General features: G+C 37.3%; 1 protein-coding gene and 1 pseudogene across 8 annotated transcripts in view; one reads left to right on the top strand and one right to left on the bottom strand.

The window, feature by feature from the left end:
* The window catches only part of MTUS1 (microtubule associated scaffold protein 1), a 134,111-nt gene that overhangs the window by 65,210 nt on the left and 43,756 nt on the right, over positions 1-25,145 (bottom strand). For 5 of the 8 annotated variants that reach the window (XM_039839294.1, XM_039839292.1, XM_039839293.1 and 2 more), the window contains 2 exons: positions 22,431-22,626; positions 4,600-4,761 (listed from right to left, as the gene is read on the bottom strand). In XM_039839294.1, coding sequence (XP_039695228.1) covers positions 4,600-4,761; positions 22,431-22,626 — 358 coding nt within the window. Of the gene's footprint in view, positions 1-2,388; positions 2,770-4,599; positions 4,762-22,430; positions 22,627-25,145 lie in introns of those variants that run through there. The other 3 variants (XM_039839296.1, XM_039839297.1, XM_039839300.1) reach the window with 2 other exon arrangements.
* Positions 14,579-14,697, top strand: LOC120583971 (uncharacterized; annotated as a pseudogene).

The following is a 25,145-nucleotide window of genomic DNA, read 5'->3' as shown; positions in this document are numbered from 1 at the left end:
CAGATCTAATATAGTTTAAAATCACTCCTGTTCTATTCTCATCATTGGTCCTTGCTGTCTCAATTATACCAGAATAGATTCTCTGGAATCTCTAGTTTTCATTTCTCCATGATCAAAATGTGGTTCAAAAGAAATGAGAGAGAGAGACAGACAGAAAGACGGAGACAGAGAGAAACTAAAGAAAAAACAGAGATTCTCAGAGAAGTCTCAACAGAAGCAATGATTTTCCTATTAGAGAAGCTCTTCTCACTGTTCCAGACTTTTATTTGCAAACCAACATTTCATACTGCATTCTAGCATCTAGTTAACATTAGTTTTTGTTTTGTTTATTAAATATGCATATACACACAGAGCCAACATTCTGCTCATTTCTTGAAAAAAAAATTTTTTGTGTGTGAATCAGTTTAACACTCCCCACTATGCCAGATCATCTGTTCACCTGGCTTGAAATCAAATCACAACTGAAGTCTAAGCTTTCGAATTCCAAAAGCAAAATTACCAACTATGTGATAATGTCTCATACATACTCTAAAAAAAATGTTAAAAGAATGAAAACAAAATTAAGACCAGTCTGGATAACAGTATTTTCTTATTAAATACTCCATTCAGACATGCACACATATTAAGCATATTTTGTAATACAGGCCCAAAGTATATACTGCCTGTCTTTCAGCCGTTCCTCGCCTATGGCAGACATCACTAATCAAACACAAACTTTTGCTCTGAACCTGGAAGCAGCCTGAAAATCTTTCAACACTGTACTCCAGGTGATTCTCACAAATGACCAGTGTTGGCAGGTGAGACAACATCCACTTTCTGTGAGGAAGAGACTAAGAGCAAACAAGACTAATCCTCTCTGTCGGCTTAATCACTCCAAAAACTCAAAGCACCCTCCTCCCAAACGGTTAGGCACCACCTCATTGTAGTGAAAATAAAAGTGGTGAGAAACGTTTGTAACTACAAAGATTTTGAAGAAGATCTAGCCCCGCCCTCCCATTCATCAGGTGAGAATAGTGAGGCTAAGAAAATGAAAGACTGTCCAACTTCACAGGAGGTAATAGGAAAACTAAATAATAGGAAAAGACGATGAGTCTGAGTTGAAGGACCTTTCCTGTGTCTCAGTCTGTGCCAGAGCTGGCCGTGAAGGTTAAGGAAAAGGGTGTTTCATGTCTTTAGTTAGCTTCCTCCTGTTCTCCTATTTCCAAGAGAGTACAACTAGCTTTGGTGTGCATCGCTTATATTTCCTCTCACCATCTGTCTCTCAAAAATAAACATGTTTTTGCGGCCAAAATGGAAGGGAAAGAAAACCCGTAGACTTCACATTTGCTAATGTGGCAAAATTATATACTCTCCCAAGGCAGCCTTCTACATTGGCACAATGGTCCTCAAACCTTCAAGTCTACTCAAGACCTACAATAGATCATTGGACTTTTATCCAATGATCTTAAAAACTGGACTTCTGCTATCGGATTCTGGAAGAGCTTATAACATTTAACCTCTACCAATGAGCACATGTGATACAGAAGCTACCGCGCAATATTTCATGTTAATATTCAGAAGAAAATCAATATCATAACTTTAAATTTTTCTATGCTTTAAAGAACACAAAGAACCTGCTAAAATCCCCAAATATGAGAGATTCGTTATCTTATATATCTTGAGTCAGCCACTTTAAAACTTGGTAATGTTATTTCCATAGGATCTCAAAGTACTGAGAACCAGATGCTTATTTTACATCAGCACATATCAGCACTTCTGTGACCTCAGAAGTTCTTAAATGATACCACAAACAGTACCACATCACAAAGAACTGAGCAAAGCAAGAAAATGTTCTTTAGAAAAGGGTTCAAATGCTCAGTCTAATATAAATCAAAACACTGATCAAAAGATTATTTCCTAACATGACCCATCCCTGTAAGGAAAATTTCAGCTCGAAATGATTTTTTCATGTTTTTAGGTAATCTTCAAAGAGTATACATTTTAATATTTTTGGATATAATACAATGAGTAAAATAACTAAAGATATGATGTTTTCACTCTAATTCTAGGAGAGTATTTTGCTATCCTCATACAACTATAAGCTACATACACAAAAAACTACTAGCTATTTAATCAGAAATGAGACCATCAAATAACCTTTGATAGTAAAGTAATTTCATGTGCCAAAACCATCGACAATGCTGAATTATACTGAGTTCTGAAACACAGAAAATATACAATAAAATTGGTTCTATACAGAATCATTCACAACTTAAATATGTCCAAGAAATACTACAACATAAGTTACAAGTTACAAAAATAACAATCAAGAGATGCCAAGTCAATTTACTGAATAAAATTTAAGCATGCTTACAAAGAAAAGAATCAAACCAGAAATCGTCGACCTACTTCTTTTCCCAGTAAACGTGGCTAACAAAGGAACTATACAAAGGCTGTAGGATCCCAGGACCAGCAGTGTCAATAAGGTAGCGTCATAGTGCCTTGCTGAACCAGCCGGTGGTGTGAGTGTAGAATTGATAAATATTTTCGAAGAAATATCCGTTTCTGTACAACTGCGAAATCCCCCTGGTATAGTCATTTAAAAGGATCAAAGCAAGCTTAGGCAGGAAAAACTGCAGCCATGTTCACTCTCATATCCCTCATGCTTGCTCTTAGTGAATGAGAATGGAGGAAAAAAAATCTGTAAGCTCCAAGGCACTACACAAAACAGATTAAACCAACTAGCAAATCAAACTAAGAAAGAGACTCATTGATGTGAATGCTTAATCTGCAATAGGGACACATCGCCACTAGACAGGCTCTGTGGGTATACGGTAAACCCCTTTGTTAAAGGACAAAAAGCGACGGACAAAAGCATTTTACAACCTCCTTAGGAGTGTCAGACACGGTACGGAAATAGTGGCCAAGTCAACATGGCTGTCAATGGAAAACGCTGGGTGGCGGCACTGCAGAACGTGTCTGCTTCAAGTGTCACAGATTCCAGCGCTACACAGTCCTCCCAGAACATGCTGTTGATTCTGTTTTGGCCGTTTGCTTTCAAAATTCACACTGCTAACAGACAAAGCTGCAAGTGAAATGACCTTAAAATAATACATGTGTGAATTACCTTTTCAAATCTGGAGAGAATTATGTTACATGCAAACCCTTCTGATCTCATGCCACAACTCCAAAATTCAAACAACAAGCAGATAATAATCCTGTTTAATTTTCAGTAACATTTTCCAATATTCCTAAAGTTCTGGTACACAGCTACTTACTATCATATGAAACCAGCTACTGCTGCTAAGTGAGCTCTCGTAAGCATCCTCATTAATTCAGTCATTAATTCAATGCCTTACCCTTCACAGACACATTCTCAGCTCTGTCACAGACAGAATTGTCTGGCTGAGCGCCCTTGGACCAGTGACAACCTCTCTGAGCCTCAATTATCTTATATATAAAATCAGAGTAACATAAGTTACTTCAGAAAAAAAAATAATGTATGGTAACCCTGTAATAATGCTCTAGACTCAGATGGCTCAATAACCATGACTCCACCTTGTCCCTGTCCCCTCACCAGAAGGAAGAAATTAATCCCTCTTTAAAGAAGAGAGAACTCCTTTCTTCACCACCACACCCTTATATCTTATTTTATCTGGCATTCTAGTTATCTATATAAATCTTCTTTCTCCAGCTATCTTTCAGATAAAGACTAATTTCTTTTATATCCTGTATCTCTCACTGCATTTACCGTGATGTCAAAATGCTCAAATTAACTAATCCATGTATTTTGTGAGGAAATTTAAAAGAAAATGAGCAAATACTAAGACAAAATGCATATTTTTTTTTTCAACAAAAAGAATATAATACAAAGGATTATTAACTAGGGATAAATTTGCTGACTGTATCACCAACAATTATCATTCTGACATACTCTCTAGGGTGACACTTTCAGCAAGTAGTTTTTAAAGGGCATCTTTTGAATGAAAGGGATAGCTCAATTCGTCTATTTTATGCAGCCTTTTCTGTTTGCAGTGTGAATTTTAAGAGCAAATGGCCAAAACAGAATCAACACAGAAAACAGAATTCACATTAACTGACAACTTCAAAAATATTCTCTTGAGTTTAAATTACTTAAAATTAGGTTAGAAGTTACACTATATGTACTAGTCATATTGCACTGAATCTAGCATCCACAGTATATAAAATATACATCTACAAAATATAGTCTTTTACAAAGTAAATGGAACTGAAGTTATCTTTTCTGATTTCCATTTGGGTTCCAAAGCTCCTAGCTGGATTGCTTTCTTTCCTTAAACAAACCAAAAACCATCACCACTTCAAATGATGCACTTTAGAATCTTCATGCAAAAAAATACCACGTGCCTTCAACCTTCAACACAGAAATGCTTCAGTGTTTCATAACACATCCATCAAAGAGACTGTCACTGAAAGAATATTTTTCCTGCCAAATTTTTAGAGCAATCCTAAGCAAGAAATAGTATGCGTATTTTGCCCTAAATCACAGAATCAAAAATTCTGACAATTATCTGCAGTGCGCTAGTTTTTCTTATAACTAGAATTCAGCCACCCCCAAAGGCTGACATAAGGTGGACTCACGATTGTTGCTGTAAGTGCTCAGATCGCTGTGGGTGCTGCCAATGGAGGAGGTGCTTCCGGCCCTCCGCAGCACAGACGTTTGCAAGGACACCTTGGATTTAGGAAGCGGTCTAGGTAAATTCACCCAGGACTGCTGTGCAGTTTTCAGTGATGTAGGTTTTCCTTGGGGTTAAAAAAAAAAAAAGTTGCCACTGCTTTTATTTCAAAAGTTTTAAGTTTGTAAACTCAAACAAACTCCTGCACAAACAACTGAGTCAAACTATAAAATGAACATTCAGAACTATATAACCTCAGATGAAATCTTCACATCAACTTATTTTTGATAATTTAGAAGCCGAAGAGTAGAGAGGATGGTGATATGAGAAGGGTGGCTGTAACCCTGTAACCTCAAGTAATTTATTCACATCTCCTGTGACAGAGATAGATCAGAAGAGCCATATGAGATAGAAGCTTTGTCAAAGTTGAAATCAAAGAATAAACAAATTAATATAACATCCCCTCCATACTATTGATTAAAAAGTAAAAACTGAGCCCATTCATGCACTAGGCTACCATACGAAAAGTAGGTGAAAATTTTAAAACAACCAAAAAGGAAAAAAATTCAATTTGATGAGGAAAAACTTCATTTAAAAAAATGCCTCATGTCTAACACCAGATGGTGCTATGTTATTAGTAGTAGTCTTTTTTTTCCTGTCATCTTTTCACCTTTATTCCTTATTTGCCTAATTTAGATGAGCTTTGCCCAAACTTTTCTTTCCTGCAGCAAAAGTGGCTCCACTTATCAACAAAATATGCATGCTTCACATTCTCTGGTATCTTTGAACCCACACCATCTTGATGCTCACACCTGCTTCCTGAACATGGGCATCTCCCAAGTTCAAGCCTTTGACAACCTATTTTATTTACTTCATTCCAACCTCTTCCCTACATGGATGAATCCCCAATTCTCACTTGCAACCCTATCTTCCTCCTAAATCCCAAATGCCACTCACATTTTAAATTTCTTGTTGAATGTTTCAACTTGGACAATTAGACAACTCCTACCTACTTAGACTCATTTAGCTCCATTTTTCCTTTTTCCTAGCCTCATAACATTGGAATCCCCTCCCAGACTCCCATTTAATCGAGCACCAAGTCTCTCAATGCTGCTATATCACATAACCGAAGACTATCAGGAGTCGAAAAGGCCTTAGATGAATATGATAGTGCCACATATTACTAATGGCACCATAAGCGAGTAATCTGTTTGAAAAGTGACGTTCATTACTTTGTCCCAGTACTTTCACCTACGAAAATCTCATCTTAAAAGAGAAAAAGGAGCTTAAGGCTCCTCAGGTCTGGCATTTAAAGTCACCCACGTTAAAGTTCTACCCGTTTCCAGCCTCACCTCTGCTCTACTCTACATCAGCACGCATTCTGCTCCAAACCACCTGCTTTTCACTCTGACACCAGGATGTTACTGTTCTAATTCACTAGGCATATCATTTTTTTCAAAGAAGTCTTCTTCTTCTCAAGCCAAGTCCTACAAATCCTTATTAACCCCCTCATATTTTGCCTAAACAACTGTATTGGACACCTAAAGTCCTGGCTTTCCATCCTTTCCAAGTGTATCATGTTGATCTGAACATGAAAACTAAGGTCATGAGTCAATCTAAACTCTCTAATTCTCCATTGTCTACAGGATAATGATTTTATTTTAATACTCTTAATTAATATTTAATTTTAAAGGCATAAAAGCCAGTCCTAGGGTTGGTTTCTACCAACTTCTCTCTTATGCTTTGGCATGCCCCCATCCCTCTACATACCCACACCCCCGCACACACATACCCCATATTTTTATATCTCTAGATTATTTGACTCTATTCTGCTTATAATCGCCTTTGTGAATGAAATGGCCTCCTTCCCATCTAGTCCTTTATCTTGTCTGATGAATACAAAGTCAATAGGTGTTTCTTTCAAATCCTTGCCACTCATTTGCGGCCTCACCCCAGATCTATGAATCACAGTCTCTATTTCAACAAGATCCCAAAGTGATTCGAATACACAGTAAGTATGCAAAGCACTGTTAAGAATCACGACCTCTTTGTAAAGCCTTCCCTTCCAGGGCATCCTCCTGTGTGTGCAAAGGACCACACCTTCTTTACACTCATACCGATACTTGCTTCAGTTTCAATGTCTCCGGGCCAGTCTCTACATGAGAACAGGAAGAGAACCTCATTCTCTTCTGTTCCTTAGGGCCTAGTGAAGCATCTAGCATAGAGTAAGATTTAATCAATGTTTGCTAAATTAATTTTTCAGGTTACGAGTAAGCTGGGGGGAATAGAAAGGGTTCAAATTTTCAGCTATCAGGTCAATACAGTCTGAGGATCTAATGTAAAACGTGGTGACTACAGTTGATAACACTATTATGTAACTGAAATTTGCTAAGAGAGAACTTGATGGTGGAAGCTCTTTATAATGTATACATATATCAAATCACCATAATGTACACTTTGCATATCTTATAATTTGTCAATTATACCTCAGTCGAGCTGGGAAAAAAATTAATGTATAATTATAATAAAAGTGATAAAGCCATTAAATTTTTTTAAAGGCCGGAGTAAATAAATTTAATGTCTTATTGTCTACATTGAAGCATTAAACACTTAATCAATTTTTATGAGCTTATTTGTCCTTTGTTAAAATTAATAAGCTCTTCATACAGTATTAACTAAAAGGAGATGCTTTTCTTTACAGTCCTATAATTAATAAGTAATACTCAAATATCCGTTTTACTTTTTAATTTACATTTAGCCACTAGTGTCATTTCCTTAGAAAAATAGATTTTGACTATATATTTAACAAATTGGTGCACCTTCAGCAAAATCATTCTGATAAGTCATCATCATCAGAAATAATGAGCAAGGTTAGGCAAGTATCAGATGAAAATTTCTGGACCACAGCCACAACGCAGTCAAGGATCAATGAGTTTAAAAAATTAACTTATTTTTCAGAGAGGGATGTTTCATAGTATTGTTTCTAAAAGCATCATAGGTTTACAGACATTTCTCAGCATGCGTCAGAATTACTACAGATCTGCACCCTCTCTGATCTCAACGCACCCTGGCACCAGAAGCGAGCTTACCCAAGCTCAAGGAGCTGCCCTATCCCATCTCACAAAATGCACTGTCAGCCCTATCCATCCCACCCCCTCCACCTAATAGCGACTTACAGTCCTAGCCAAAGTCTTCTTCATTCTACCATTACACAATCTTGACTGTTGGCCACTGAGGGTACTGAATAATGCCTACTTCACCAAAGGAACAGCTCCTCTGAAACTCAGAATAATCCTAACAGTACATTACTATTACTATCACTATCCCCAGTTTATAGATGAGAAAACTACTTAGGTAGTTAAATGGCTTACGTGGGAAACATACCTAACCAATGACACTGAGGCCTAGAATACAGGCAACTTATCACTAGCCCTATGCTCCCTCTACTGTGCCATGGAACAAAAGCATCTCAGTTAAGGGGAAAAGTGTCAGGCTTGGAGGCCAACCTCCAAGAAAATGCAGAAGAAAATGCAGTAGAAAAAAACGCTGGGGACAGAACAAGGTATGTAGTTGTTTCACCAGCGGTCCCAATGTTTAACTTAATAGCAAATTTGGCCTGAAGTACTTGTACTGCTTCATATAAAGCAATAAAACACAATATAGTCATAAAAAAAAAAACAAACTCATTAAGGAATACCTCGCAAATCTAAAACTCCAGTAGATTTATTAAGTGAAAAATGGGTGTTAATATTATTCTATTTTTTAAATATACTATCTATATATTGAAAAATTCCAGAAGAGTATATTTTATGGGATTGTTATGGGATAAGAGCACAGTGGGACATGGAAGAAAAGAGAAGCAAAGAAGCAGAAATGAGAAATGTTCCCTTCATACTTTATATACTTACATATTGCTCATTTTCTTTTTACAATCAGCATATTTTTATAACTAATAAACACTGTTAAAGTCAATGGGGCCAAATATTTAATCAGATAAAAAGTACTTAGGACAAAACATAAAGAGACCAAGAAAGAATAAATTGGATCAATAATTAGATTTCGATAACCATTTTTATTCCTTTACATCTGTAAGCATTAGGTATTCTTTAACTCTCTTAATTTTACTTTAAAAAAAAAAAAAAACTAAAGAATCCAATTCCTAAATTGATGTTTTTATATGGCTCTGATGAAAATGGTCACTTTACTACTGGAAAATTCTTTATGATACCATAATGGTGTATTTCCTAGGATTGGAAATTAAAGCCAAAGAATGAACTTCTAAATGATACTCCTTTGTTCTGACACATATTAAATGATTCAGTCTCTAGAAGAAAGCTCCCGGGGCCTTCACAGATGTGTAATCTCTCAGCTCCAATTCGGCATTCTCCATTCTTCAAGGAAAGGCCTGAGAAAGAAGGTGGGTCCCACACTGCTCACAAAACACATTCAAAGTAACGTGAGAAGTTTCCAAAGCCATGGAAACACCTATCAGTCAAAGCACATTCTCATCTCTGAACTCTCAAGAATGAATTCAGCTTTATTTTTCATGCACTGCTGAAAAAATGACTTGCCATTTTTTTACATGTGATGAAATTATGGGTTTTGAAGACCTTTCTATTAGTTTTTAAAAACGTGACTACTATATTATCTATATTAGAAGACACGGATCATCTTAATAAAAATCTGGACAATGGATTCACATAAGGGGTTGTGTTACACAAGTATTTACTTGCTTACACAGTACGGTAACTGTAAGTAATCACAAAGCTCAAATGTATAGGGTGCTAAAAACACCTGACATCTTACTACAGAAATCACTACCAAAAGTTTTCAGTAACAAACTACTAGAGAACACACTGCCTCATCACACTGAAATATTTTGTCCTGTGATTTGCATTGCTCAGGAGCAGCAAGGGTGTCATGGGGAAGAAGAAAATGAGGCTGGAGAGGAGGACAGTTCACAGTTAGCGTTAAATAGTTAAAGACGGTATTAAATGCCAACCTAAGAACTTTAGACCTAAATTGTTGGCAGTGGGGTGTGGTGGAGATATGGACAGGGAGGGGCACTGCAGCTTTCTTAGCATTTGCATCAGAACCTGATCATGTGATAGCAGTGTGCAGAACTGACTGAAGGGAAGAGTTTGAAATCAGGGAAACAATTTAGGAGGCCAGTGTACCTGCCAGGGCTAGAGACAGTGGGAGTTTTAACTAGACAATGAAAAGGAGACTACTGAGGTCAGTCTGTAATATATACGCTACCTATTAATATATATAGTTTAAAATATAATTATATTGGTCTATAAAATAAAATTATTAATAAGGCTAGCAAGTGGCAGAGCCATTAACTACTAGAGTCAAGAAGAGAAAATTCCAAATAGACAGGTAAAATACAAAAAAATGAGAATATGTTTATAGCTATAATTATAACTTGGGTTCTTTAAAGACGACAATATAGAGAAAGTAACTTTGGAGTAATTACCTACGTTAACTAGGAATTATTATTATAAAATTAAAGTCTACCCAAAGGGATAAAAAAATTACAACTTATGGGAGAAATAAAATATACATACATGAAACTGTGGCTGCAGGTTCACTCTCAATTCAAAAGGACCAAATTTTCTCATAAGGTAGATATTAAAAAATTTGCCTTAATGCTAGAGTATTTTTGTCTAAAAATTATTTAAATAAACCTGATACAATATAAAATACATACTGTACAATAATCGACAGCTTTCCAATGTACCAGGAAAAAATAGAAAAAAGATCCTTTACTTCAGCAACAAGTAGTAGTCATATAAACATGTACATTTAACAAACATTACTTCTATAAACTTATTGAAAATTGCTAGTATTATGGAAAAATTACAAAAATGAGGAGCATAAATTATCTGAATAGGTGGACATACACGTTAATTCTTCCCTGAATATATTAATTGAATGCTATTCTCAATAAATCCACAAGATTATATTCAAAGGGGGAATTAGAGAATTTTTAAAAACAATTTAAATTAGTCTAGAATAAGAAAAGCCAAAAAATTCTGGAGCATAAAAATAAAGAGGACTACAATTCAACAACCCAAAACAGAATCTGATTTAATAATGGGCAATGGACTTTAATAGACCTTTCTGCAAAGAAGATACACTAAGGCCAACAAGCACATGAAAATATGCTCAACATCAATAGTCATTAGGGAAATGCAAATCAAAACCACAATAAGATACCACTTCACACCTATTAGGATGGCTATTACAAAAACAAAACAGAAAATAACAAATGTCAGTAATGATATGGAGAAATTGGAACCCTGTGCATTGGTGGTAGAAAAGTAAAATGGTGCGGTTGATGTGGAAAATGGTACAGTGGATACTAAAAAAATTAAAGTAGAATTACCATATGATCCAGCAATTTCACTTCTGTGTATCTACCTAAAAGAACTGAAAGCAGAATCTCCGAGAAATATTTGTACACCCATGTCTCACAGCATTATTCACAATGGCCAAAAGGTGCAAGCAACCCAAGTGCCCATGAACACATGATTAGATAAACAAAATGTGGCACATATATACAACGAAATGTTATTCATTCTTAAAAAAGGAAATTCTGACATATGCCACCACATGGATGAACCCTGAAGACATTATGATAAGTGAAATAAGCCAGTCACAAAATGACAAATATTCCATGATTCCTCTTATATGACATACCTAGAATAGTCAAATTCAGAGACAGAAAGTAGAATGGTGGTTGCCAGGGGCTGGGAGAAGGAGAGAATGGGGAGTTAGTGTTTAATGGATAAAGAGCTTTAGTTGAGGAAGATGAAAATTTCTAGAGCTAAGACAGTGGTGATGGCTGTAGAACTGTGTGAATGCCCATAATACTGCTGAACAGTACACTTAAAATGGTTAAAATGGTAAATTTTATGTAATATATATTTTATCACAATTTTTAAAAGTTAAAAAAATAAGGGGAATGAACTTGTGCTACTAGTTATCATAAAATAATAAAACTGTTTATTCCTGGCATAAAACTATATTGACAGATAATTAACTGGTATATAAGTCTCAAAAATATAAAGATTCAGAATAGGATAGGGAGATATTTCAAATCAGTGAAGACATTTATTTGTGGTATTAAGATATCTGAACTTTAAAAAAATTAAAATTTAAGAAGCAAATTTTGAAGACGGTTAAAAGTCGACAACTTAGAGCCTAACTGCTTAGGTGGCTCCACCACACAGGTTACTTAACCATTTTGAGTCTCTATTTCCTCATATCTAAGAATGGAAGTGATTATAATGGTACTAACTTCATCAGTTCTTGTGATAGTTTATATTTTTTAAATGTTTAGAACAGCACCTGATAGATAGTAAGTGACCTATAAATATAGGCTACTAGTTCTCGCTATCGAAAAAAATTAAAATTGGGTTAAAGAGTAAAGGGTTGTTGAAACAAAACCATACATATTAACCATAATAATTAAATGTAGATCAGTCTTTTTCAGTAGAGAAGGTCTTGTTAAACATAAAAACATGGTAAAAATTAAAGGAAAAGATATATTTGACAATATAAAAATAGAAAAATTTTAAAAATCACCATATACAAAATAAAAAGGCAGAGAGTAAAATACAGAATGAAGGATAACAGATGATATCAAATCAACAAAAAAGAATCATATGCCCAAAATATAAGTGATCAAAAGCACTAAACAAAAGAAAAATAATCAATAGGTTTGTTTTTTTTTTTAAATTTAACCTGTGTGTAACGTATTTCCTGGTTTTGAGCTCTCATTCCTAATCCTCGCTTCCATTGCTCACATCCTAAAGAAAGATTTAAAAAGTCAAATACTTGCATTCCCAGCTTTTCTTCAAGTTAGGAGTGACCATGTGATCCAATCTGTGCCAATAAGACTTAAAGATAAGAGCACTAGGGGTTAAGGTGTTCGATAAGACACTTCTTCCCTGACAGACGTAGACAGGCAGGTGAGGAAGACGTCCTGTGGTGGCACACGGGCACTGTCTTCCACTGCCAGCCTCTGTACACAGCAGCAGCAGGGCTTAACACTTGGAACTCTTAGCGACCATATTTTAACTGAAAAGTCACTGACTAAAGCAACATGCTGAGGCAAGAGGATTGAAAGGACACAAAGATGACATTATCAAATCACCAAACCTGGAGCTGCCTACCTCTAGACTTGCTGTTAAATAAACACATAACCTTCTGGTTTAAACTACATTGGGTTCTTAACTATCATATTCCCTTGTCAGCATCATTTGATGCCGTTAATTCCTTTTCCTTGAAACACGTTTTTTACTTGGCTTCCAGACACCATTCTTGACTGACTTCCTTCCTCCTACCTTCCTGCCATTCCTGGTCTCCTTTGTGATTCTTCCTCATCTTCCCAGCCCCTGCAAGCTTAGGAGTACCCCAGAGGTACGGTGTAGTATCCAGGGAGGTCCCCTTCCTACACTTACTCTTGGTGATCTCATCTAGTCTAGTGGCTTTAAATACCATCTAAATGTTGATGAATCCCAAATTTATATCCCCAGACCAGACTTCTCCTACGTACTCTAGACTTCTATTCTACACCTTCACTTATTATAGATTATTCATCTCAACTTAACATCTCTAAGTGAATTCCTGACATTCACCTCCCAACACCTGTATCTCCATGCCCATTTTAGTAAATGGAAACATCATCCTTCCAAAAGTTCACACCAAAAGGTGTATAGTCATCTCTGACTCCTCTCTATTGCTCTCACCCTTCTCATCTCATCTAGGCAAATCCTGCTGGCTTTACCTTTGATACATATATCCAGAATCTGACCACACCCACTGCTATAACCCTGATTCCAGAAGGCACAATCTCCCGCCATGATTATAGCAGTGCCTCCTCATTGAGCTCCCTGATCTTGTCCTCGCCCCCATTCAATATATTCTTTGCACAGCAATCAGAGTGACCCTGTTAAAATTAAAGTCACTTTAGTTACAAGCCAAAGTCCAAAGACCATACATGATCTGGCTCTCCACTACCTGTCAGACTTCATCTACTTCGCTCTTCCCCATTTTATTCCTTGTTATTCCTAGAACACATTATTAATCAATCTCTACCTCAAGGCCTTTTCACTTGCTGTTCACTCTGACTGGTACAGTTTTCATCCAGCTATTCATATGGCTGGCTCCCTCAGCCCTTTACTCAAAAGCCACCTTTCCCTGGACACGTTAACCAAAATTCTTCTCCTCCTTCTCCCTCCCTCCTCCTCCATCCCTCCTCCCACACCCCCACCCCGCACACACGCCCCGACGTTTTCATATCCCTTTCTGTTCGTTGATTATGTAACGCTATAAAAGGAAAAGGGAAAATATATCAACATCCTATGTATGCTTAACCGTATGTAATACCAGTCTCTACTGCTGAGAATCTTAAACTTCAGGGAGGGCATGTTTTGCTCTGGTATTCACTTCTGTACCTCGCTCAGCACTTAGATCACAGAATCTACATTTATTCAGCAAATACCTGAGTGCCAAGCATATTCCAATTAAAATAAGATAACATTCTGCACTTTCATAAATAGGGAATATTTGGCAAGAGTGTTAGAAATGTGAAAATACCGGCCAGGATGTTGGGAAACACTCATACACTGAGAGTAGGACCCACACTTGTATGCTGTTTTGAAGGGCAACTTGGCAACGTGTATCGAAAGCCTTAAAAAAAAAAAACAAAAACACTATGCCTTCTTATTCCATGGAAAGGAATGTATCCAAGGAATTTATCTGACTAGTTTATGTACTTATGAACAAAATTCTTCAGTGCAGTGTCGTTTAATATACTAAAATATACTAGAAACAACCTAATGTTTAAAGAAATCTGAAGAAATAAATCATAACACAGATGATGAAATATTATACAGCTATTAAAATCGTATTAAAGAATATTTAAGAATTTATTCTATGGCCATGATACCCTGAACAAGCCCAATCCCGTCTGATCTCGGAAGCTAAGCAGGGTCAGTCCTGTTTAGTACTTGGATGGGAGACCACCCAGGAAGACCAGGTGCAATAGGCATAAAAAATTAAAAAAATAAGGGATTGTAAGCTGACAAGGTCCTTGCAATATGTGAGGTTAATGAAGAGTTACCTCGCTTAAAAAATAAAAAAATTTTTAAAAATGAATTTAAGAATTTAGGAAAATAGGTACCATAACTTTTAAATGAAAAGAATTCAATCAACTATCTGACTGTTAGGTATGGGGTCTCAAATATATAAGTTCCCATATATAAGTATATGTACACGAGAATATGTAAAAAAAGGAATGAATAGTTATAAACTATGAAGTTAAAAACTATTTGGCATTGATGAGGTTAAGGGTAATTTTTTCTTCCTTCCTACTTTTCACTTAAAGTACTTCACTTTTCAAATAGTCTACTGAGAGGGGGACGCTGGAAACTTCATGAGCTATCCAAATTAACTAGTTAAATTCAAGATAGGAGAGAAGTCGAATAAGGTTTACCTCACTTGTGGCAATGCCCTCATGTCCCCTCACTGACACAGACAGACCTGAGCTCCGTTTGGACTGCTTTTCTTTGTGACCGCCAGAATATCAGTGTACTGAGTCCTCACTGCCCACCTACCCTCCTCCATATTTCCACACATCTGTACTGACTGTCCTCCGCCTTTACATTCCATACTCTGAACCCTAACTGCCCCTTCATTTCTATTTCCTCGTGTATCAGCTAAGTCCTGAAAAATACCTCAATCCACATAAAGTCTTCCTATTTTTATTTCTTGGGTCTCAGTGGCAAAAATTAAATAGCAGAAAGCATCAACACCAGACCAAGACTAGTCCTTATGTACTTAAGGGTGTACACCTCTATTACATTATAGAATTTCCTACATTATAACAATAAAGAACTTCAGCAAACTTTTGTATTGGTAATCTACCCTCTTCTGAAATCCTACAGTTTTTTTTTTTTTTTTTAAGTATTATAAAGGCAGATGTGATGAAAGATAAGCTCATCATCTCCCCTATTTAGCTGATAAAATACCTTTGGGGCAAGAACCATGTCTTACTCATTCCATGATTCCTCAGAGTCTGGAGTATGACTTGTACAGTATATACTATCAAACTGTCTGTCAAGTGAATGAATTATCTTCCAAGATACAACATTTCAGTAACATGCTACATTTATATATTGCGGAATGTGACTTTAGTATTTCACATTCTTGATTTAGCCAAGGCATTATACGAGTAGGGTACAAAAAACTGCACTCTGCATAATCATCACCATTTGCTTCAATTCAAGAGAAAACTTAAAAAAATCATAGCAGTACACGTTAGCCACAACAAAAACATAACAAGTCTTAAGAGGGAGGTAATTTGACTGATAAACAAGAACATCCCACAAAGCAAGGTTCTCATGGTGACTTGAACTGCACAGAAGCACAGTGTTCGTGGTGATGCTGTCAGTACCTGCCTCTGCAAGTACGTTCACAAGATGTCTGCTGCTTCAGGTGGAAATTAGAAATAACTCTCTCAGTCATGGGCATGGGAACATGTGCCCTTCAACTAAGTGTAATTAACCAGAGACTGAGAGGGCTGCATCTTTTCCCCAGCTACCAAAGAAGATGAGCAAGGGTCTTCATGTGTGCATCAGGAAATTTATTTACCTGGTCATGAATGAGCTCACTTGGCACTCACCCTGAGAATTCCTACAAAGAACAAGGGAGGCACATGGTGAGCCTCCCAGCTCACTAGAAGCCAAGGTTCATGAGCAGAGCTGCTTTGAGCAATGAGATCATTGAACATCATATTTTCTTTTCTAAGATTACAAAACTAAGCAAATCAATAAAATCTGCAAACTCACCTGAAAGAAATCACCTAACTTTCTAAGAGATGGAAAATACAGGAGGAAGAGGCCCAGCCCATTCCACAGCGGCTACTCTGAATCTTGACTCTTAAAATCCCTATTTAAGCTCCAGGTGGATCTGTAACTACACACAGCTGCATTCCCTTATTTCAAAGACTTATTTACCTGAGCACTGGATCCATTCCAGTGCTTCCATCACCTGGCTGTCAGTCATCCCTCTCTGTAGGTCCTATCTTTATTGGCTCTTTTCCCAGAGGCTTCCTTACCCTCTACACATTTTTACTGCCCTAACTTCAAAGATGCACACCTCCCTTTGAGATGCTTCTCAGTCTTTAGTCTCTTCGATTCAACATGACCCAAACTGGACTCATCATTCTCCTCCTGACCACCTCTTCTTGCTACTCTATTCCCTGTTTCGCTTCATGGTGACAGGAACGAGAAAGCTGAGGAGACACTTAGGACTATTTACCACCAACAGAGACCACTAGACCCTCTTTCTCAAAACACTTTTAATATTTTCACTCTGCTTTTGATTCCCATATACTGATATGATTCTTACAAGTTTGTGTCTAGACTAAGAACGGATCTGCTTTATCCTCCCTTGGGGCTCTTCTATCATTTACTCCAACACACCGTCTGCTCAAGTATGCTCACTCTCCCCAAACACACCGTATTCTTTCACAACTCTACAACTGCACCCTTGGGAATGGCAGAAACCTTCCATGCCTGGCGAATTCCCACAGTAACATTCCAAGGCCAGTTCAAACATGGCCGCTCTTCCCCAATCTTCCCTCAGGCTGAGTTAGCGGTGTTCCCTTTACTGTGAAGACACAGTAAGTACTTCATACAAGTCTCCACTCAAATCAAGTCAGACAACATTTTTAAACACCTGTTGTGTAATAGGTACACTGTGTTGAGCGCTGGGAACTACAAAAGTCACTAAGACCTGAACTCCATCCTTACGGATCTCACAGTTTTGTAGGAGACAGATACGTAAGAAAATAATTACAGTACAGCATAATAAATGAAAATGTCACAGAAGCCAGAACAGTTCAGCAGGATTTTGAAGAATGAAGAATTTGCAATCAAATGATTTGCTTAAACAGCCCTTTTCCCCTCACTCTCCAACTAGCAAGCTCATTATAAGGGCATTAATCAGGTTTGTATTCCCAGAATCTAGTAGACTGCCCAGCAACATTGCAGGCACTCAAAATATTTCTTGAATACAAAGACGAGAGAGACTGCATAGTGACATATTAAGCATAGTTTATGAATCATTCCATAAACCAATCTTCTCCAGAATTACTTGTCAAGTGAGAAAAACTGCATGGAATACCTGCAAAATTATCGAGAATTTAGTGATGACGTCAGTAAGGAAGACACTGTCTCCCAGGTCCCTACCACGTGCTGCTTGGGGTCCTCCGCCCCACTCCCCATCCCCCACCAGACACGCGGGGCAGCTCACTCTTCTACGCGCTCCCCTCCCCCCAACCACATTGCCTCACCTTGACTTTGCACTTGCTGTTCCCTCTGCCTGGAAAGTCTTTTCATCTGCTACCCAAATGTTTCCCTCCTCCTCTTCCTTCAGGTATTGGCTCAATTGTTACCTGCTCAGTGAGGATTTCCTGACTACCCTATTTAAAAATCTAACTTCCTTCATGGCTTTGTTGTTCTCCTCAGCTCTTACCATACTTACCATAATCTTACATACTAAACATTGTATTTAGTTTATTTTCTGACTTGCCTTACTAGAATTCAAGCTCCGCGAGGGCAAGAATTTGTCTTTTGTGCCCTCTGAGCTCCTAGCACTTATAACAGCTCCCAGCACACTAGGCATTTGACAGCTGCTTGTTAAAGGAATAAGTGAGCGAGTCTGGAATATTGTATATATGTAACTGAGGTTTAGAGTAGAGACCCCAGGACCAGACTGCCTGTTTGCTTCTTGTCTCCAGCAATTATTAATTGGGTAACTTTGGGCAAGTTACTTAAGATTTCAAAACTTCAAGTTCCTCAGTTGTAGAATGGGGATTATCATAGTATCTATACCTCATGAACCATGAGAATTAAGTGAAATGACATGTTTAGAAAGGTTAGAACAGTGCTTGGCACATTTTTATGGAAAGATTTTATGATTTTTATGGAATGAAACTTTGAGATGTATTCTTTAAAAAGTGTTTTAATTACATACAAATACAGAAACATCTATGAGCAATACATTAAAGTTGGCTTTTAGAATAAGTATTAAGTGATAAATTCTGGTTTTTAATAATGAATTTATGCGAGCATGTGAATAAATTTCTCATAATTTTGCTTGCTATCTCTGTCAAACTCTTGCCTAGAAAAGGCTAAAAACGATATAAAGTAAATTGAAAAGATTTTAAATTCCTTTTAACACTAAACAAACAAAAAATCAGTTTACAAAACAACTAAGAAGGAAACAGCAAGAAGAGAAACCTACAGGATAGGCAAGTCATTACAAGTTTGGGATGTACTGCTGGTTTGAGAGGAATTTATTTTATTAACCCACAATAAACTGAATTAAACAAAGGTGTACCCTTCTGAAGTGTTATTTCTCTTTTTTTCTGGAAGAAAAAGACCATCACAAGGCCTTTCTTTAGGCTCCCGACCAGCCCCTGAAAGTTCTTTTCTCCAAAGTCTTAAAGCACTTAGGGGCCTTTTTCCTACCTTCTCCACACCCTCTACATCTCTTTGTGCTGCTCTGTGGTTGCATAAACGCATTTGCCCTCCCAGGGTCGCTTAGAGGATGCACAGAGCAGGGAGTGTATTCTGTACTGTTTCAGTAATCTTGCCTGGCTCAGGCTGGTCACTGGACGGGCAATTACATGTCTGTCTGAAGGAACACACGCATTTATAACATGAAACCTTGTAAAAACTGGTATCACTTCTGAAAACAGGTGGCAGGCAGGTCTCCAAAGATGCCTGACTTGATCATGAAGTATTTACTAAGCAGTCATTTATTCAGCAGCATTAATTTGCAATAATCCAGTAAAATCATTTACATAATGATAAACTGATTTAGAACTTTAAGCCAATGGCCCAAAAAGATAAATGCCACAGTTCCTAAACCACTCAGCTTAGCATAAGAATTTCAACTTTTCAAAACTCATGATCATACTAACAGTGTTTCTTTAGACTAATAATGTGAAGGTTAAGAGCACGGACTCCACAGCCCTACTGCCTTGTGTGAATCCCACCTCTGCCGCTTCCTTGCTACATAACCTTGAAAAATTATTTAACTTCTCTGTGATGGTTTCCCCATCCATAAAATGGGGAGAAGCCTCACAAAACCATGGTGAGGATTAAGTGAGTTTATAGGTGCAATGATTAAGACAGAGCCTGGAACTTGGTAAGTATTTAATAAGTGTGAGCTGCTGTCCTTGGCACTGTAATTATCATTAGAAATAGTCTTCCTCAATATCTCATCTTACTTGATAAAATACCCCAAAGAAGCAAAGATACTTTGGATTTGGTTTGTTATAATCACATAATCTGGTTTCATACAAATTTCCAGGTTTTGACAAATGGAAGAGCTCTACTGTGTTTCATTACAATTCTTTCTTATATTCACTTTAAAGCTTCAAGAAAATGGCTAAACTCCAGCTCTGGTTTTCTACTTAGTTCTCTGAAAGGATTTATTGAAAACCCCAGGTCGGCTGGAACATTCCTGCTGCTTACCTTTCAGCGGAGTGACTTTGTATGAGTACAGAGGATATCCATGTGGTTTCAATTTTCTAATACACAAACACTTCATTGTACAATAAATGACAACAGGCTCTCAATGATCTAAAGGCACACTGTTTTTCCTGCTTGATTTTCTGTTCGACTTTTAACCGTGGTGATTAAGTTTCCTGTCCCCCACAACAAATACTTCTCAACTTATTGAGAGCATCCAAACAAGTTAGGTGCTGTTAATTTTTTAAAAACTCAAACAGCATAATCAAGTCTGTCTTTCAACAGTTAAAATATAAAACTCAAATGCAAATTCATAAAACTACTGTTTACCTTCATTTCTTCCCACTTATATATGGAAAACCACTAGTTTTTAACTCAGATTGAAAACTCTGAATGCATAACTTAGTTATCAAGCTTATTTATACAAGTTGAAAAAAAAAAGCTTAATAAATTTCCCCATCTTTTCATTAAGATTAAACAGACCTACTTTTCTCTCTTTAAGGTATGATATTAGATAGTATACAGTAAAGGGACTTAAAAAATGCTTTACTCTTTGAAAAAACTGATCACCTATATAAAGAATCTCATCTTTTAAAATATATCCTGAGTATCGACCCAATTTCTTAAAAGTATGTGCACTTCAGTTTTTCCGAGATTGCAGCATCATGTGGTCCAGCCACCACTCATGAGGTGAGCTCCAAATTTCCCCTAGAAAGTTAAGGACTGCAAAAACTGACAGGGCCTTTACATTCTCAAACACTCATACTTCCGATGCAAAGGCCAGGAAGGGTAAACGATTTGCTCAGGCAGTTCTTTGGTGCCAGAGCAATAATGGAACACAGGGCTCCTAACTCCTGGTCAGGCTTGGAGACCCTAACAACCAAGCAGGAAAGGAGCTCCCCATCGTCTGGAAAACACCGTGAGCCCTGTCTGGCAGCAGCAAAGGTACAAAGCAAAGCTTTGATCTCACTTTTACGCCTCAACTCCCCGACTGTGGCAATGACCAAAATAAGGATCCTTCCTTTTCCCAATACTTTTAGCTTCTCTTCTGCTTTTCTCTCAAAGGATGAACACTATAAGCTGACGAATTCCTCTTCCCCACTTAGCAACTCTGGGGATGGAAATGGAAATGTCCTGCTAATCCCTCTTCCTCCACCCATACTTCTTCCTGGGTCTGCACCTCGGAACCTCCGGACCTTGATGTCAGGCCTGAAACTAAATAAATTGCCTTTAAAACACTTCTGCACATTATAGGCCTCTCACACAGAAGGCTTCATAATAGGATTGGAAAATAAAGCCTAAAATACCAAGGTGTGGAGAGGTAAAGAGATCCTCTGGGATTTGGTTGGCTTTGTTGTTTCTGTAAAATGTTCTCATATGTATGGACACAAAATGCTAGAGGCACTTTTTTTTTTTTTTTAACCATTCAATAGTAGTCACTATTTTTATCAGGGAACTTATTCCTAAATATTTATGACATGGTTTTAATTTGCTCAAGGTTGTACCTGTTTAAACAAGGGTGTTCCCTACAGAGCATTCTCATCAGCTGGAATGGCTAGCAGGCTTTTTGTCTTAGTCCCTATGAAACAGGCCGACTTTTCCATTTCCTGTTCTGATTTTTAACACAGAGAAATCTGTACACTTGACAAATTTAGTAAGACACTTAACAGCTACTCTTGAAGTTCTCAAATTTCATAAACCTAATATGATTTTAAATTGCTACTTCTAAAATAAAAACCAGTATAAATAAAAGTTCTTATTAGAAAAGTTCAACTTTTTTAGTCACCCTTTTATCCCTGAAGATTTCTACTTCTTCCAGTAAAATTCAAGACAAAACTAATCTCTTCATATGTGGTGAGGGCACACTATGAATTTAGTTTATAACACTTAAGTTTTATGTAGCAGTTAACCATTTTTTAATTTAAAAATGAAATAATTCATATATAACAGGTATCCAACTGTATATTCATACATGCGTGCTTCTGAATAGTTTATAAGTTGGTCTATGCACATATCTCTTTCCCCAAAAAGCCTTTACATGGCTCAAAGGGCTGTGTCTTCGGCTTCTTTTTCTACCTTCCCTGTGTATAAGGTATGTCCACAAACAGCTCAGTGCTTTAATGACAGAATGGTTAGTTCTGAAACCAAAACCTGTCTTTCTGCTTTCTGACATATTTAATTTTACATTAGAATAACTCATAAACTGCTATAAAGCACAAAAGAATTATTTTATTCTTACCAGAATTGGATACACGCCTGATCCTTTGAGAAGATAAAGCTCGATCAGAATTAATATTTCTGCTGTCAATATTCCGCCTCAAACAGGAAACAGAAGGTCCCACTTTGGCTTTTGGACCTGGTGTCTTCCTCAAACTGGAGAAGCCAGGCTTGGGTACATTCCTGCCCGAGGGGATTGCAGTTTCTGAAGCAGAACCCTGCGAACAAGTTAAGATTTTAGTCCAGATCATGCCTTCCCCATACCATTTTCCTGTGGTGCTAGCTATGTGAAAAACAATTCAAGTGGATATGCCAGATGAATATTTAATTTTCATTTTTACCATGAAGAAATTCAAACTCTTCATACTCTTCAATTCATCAACAGGAAGCTATCCTTAAAATTTAACTTTAGCCACTCATCTCAAGATTTATCTCTTCCCATATTCACCACAACATATCCAGGTACCTAACTAAAAGAATCAAAGTTTTTTCTAGGTGCTTCCTTTCTTACTTCCTAAACACCTCTCGATGGCATTCTCTCCCTTCTCCATCTACCTCAGGACAAGCCTTTTGACTCCATCAGTAAAACTGTTCCCACGATGACCAATATTACAAGCTACATCATTCCGTCCTTTCCCTGTAGGCCCTCTTTATGGCATCCGATGATGATGACTCCATCCTCCATCTTTCTTTGGTTTCTCCAACACAGCTCTTCCTAGTTTTCCCTCTTCCTGTCTGGTTATTTCTTCTCTGGGTCTTCTTCTTCTATATCTTTAAATGCTAGCTAGCCATCATGAGGGTCCTAAACTTGGCCCTGTTCTATTTCATCATCATATATTCTCCCTAGATGATCTGTCCACTGTTTAAACTGCCACCTATACACAGTTATGTACAAAGTCCACACATCCAAGCCAGCACTCTCTCCACAATTTCCCATATATTTAGCTTCTTTCTGCATTTGCCCACTTAGTATCCTTCAGGCATCTCTACCTAACAAGGTCATTAATAATCAATATTATTATCAATATTATTATCAATATTATTATAATCAAAAACAATATTATTATTTTTACCGATCAATGTACTGCCCTGTATCTACTCATTTAATCCTCATAATAACCCTGTGAGGTTCATACTGTTATCGCACTCTACTTTACAGAAGAACATGAACCAGTTTCTAAAACTTAATTTTAACCATCAATCTCAAAATCCGCCTCTTCCCATATTCACAACATACCCAGGCATCCAACTTAAACAATAAAAGCTATTCTAGGCGCTTACTTTCTTACTTCCTAAAGCCCTCTTGATGGCATTCTCTCCCTTCTCCATCCATCCCAGGACAGGCCTTCAATCATTTCTTGCCAGGATTACTGAAACCATGACCTTAGGATCTCTCTGGTCTCACCAGCCTTTGATTCATCTTCCATTCTACTGCTAAGGCAATCTCTCTAAAGTCCATATCAGGTTAGGTAGCTTCCCCCTCTGTCTTCCGGATAAAGCCAACTCTTGTTAATAAGGCTCACCAAGCCCTTTTAGATGTGGCAGTCCCTACCATCTTCATCAGTTTATTCCTTACTGTTCATGGGTCTGCAGTGCCGACTCCCATCATACTCACTACCTGGAGTCCTCTCAATGAGGATATCCTGCTTCTTCATCTTTTTATGTGTTATTCCCTCTACCCGTAATATCCTTCCAATTCACGCATGCCCTTTAAGTTCTGGAAACTAACACAGTTTCTCCCCTAGAGGACATTCTTGACAACTCTCCCCACTGCCATCACCCGAATTCCACCTCATGTAGCACAGCAGCCTATTTAAAGCTCCAACTTTGTACTTAACATACCCTTTTGGGTTACTTTCTGATGTTACCCACTGCATTAAGGCACTAAGGCTGGCCAGGGGCTTTCTTCTCTATATCTCAATAGTCGCCATCACATATAGCACACAGACACCTAATAAATGATCTCATTCTCTAATTCCATGCTCTCAGCATCTATGCTGCATATTCTCCACTAATACCGTTCTTTGTTTCGTAAGTCATAAGAGGATAATTTCCAGTAGATGTGGTTAACTTCATACATTAGGTGAATTAAAAACTTAAGAGAGTAATATCCTAAGAGAACACTGGAAAACAACACAAAATTGGCCAATAAAAGCAGGTGATTGATTATACACAAACTTAAAAAAGGTCTTGAATCCCTACTGAAAACTGGCTAAGGTAATCCCTTAGGGAAAACTTTTTTTAAAAAAGTAAACCAAACTTTTAACCAACTTACAGAAGTGAATCTTTAACAAATCAGACTTACTCTGCCTTTCAGAGCCAACATTCCACAAGATTTTGAAGCTCTGTGGTGTATAAAGCAGAAAGGATCAAGTCAGGGAACCTGATTTTGAATCTAAATTTTACTACTTAGTAGTTGCTGTGTATTTTAAGTAACTTCTCCGAAGTTTTAAAATGTGGCTAACAACTGCCCTGTTATTACTGGAAAGAGTAAATGACAGTGTATGAAGCACCTGGGAAAACTAAATGACATAATATATATGACACCCGAGCAAAGTGTTTGGTCCAGAACAGGCATCAAAAAAATAACGCTTTCTTTCTTTTTAAAGAATTTACCACTTCCTTTATCTAACACATTATCACCAATACATAATCTGTGTAATTGGTAGCTACACCCAACCTGCATCAAATTAAAATCAAATTCCTTCTTCCAAGAAAGAATCTTTCTTTTGTTTCA

This window comes from Pteropus medius, unplaced genomic scaffold (assembly GCF_902729225.1).
Source record: "Pteropus medius unplaced genomic scaffold, Ma_sr-lr_union100, whole genome shotgun sequence".
NCBI classification, from domain to species: domain Eukaryota; kingdom Metazoa; phylum Chordata; class Mammalia; order Chiroptera; family Pteropodidae; genus Pteropus; species Pteropus medius.
This window is presented reverse-complemented; position numbering and strand designations above follow the sequence as displayed.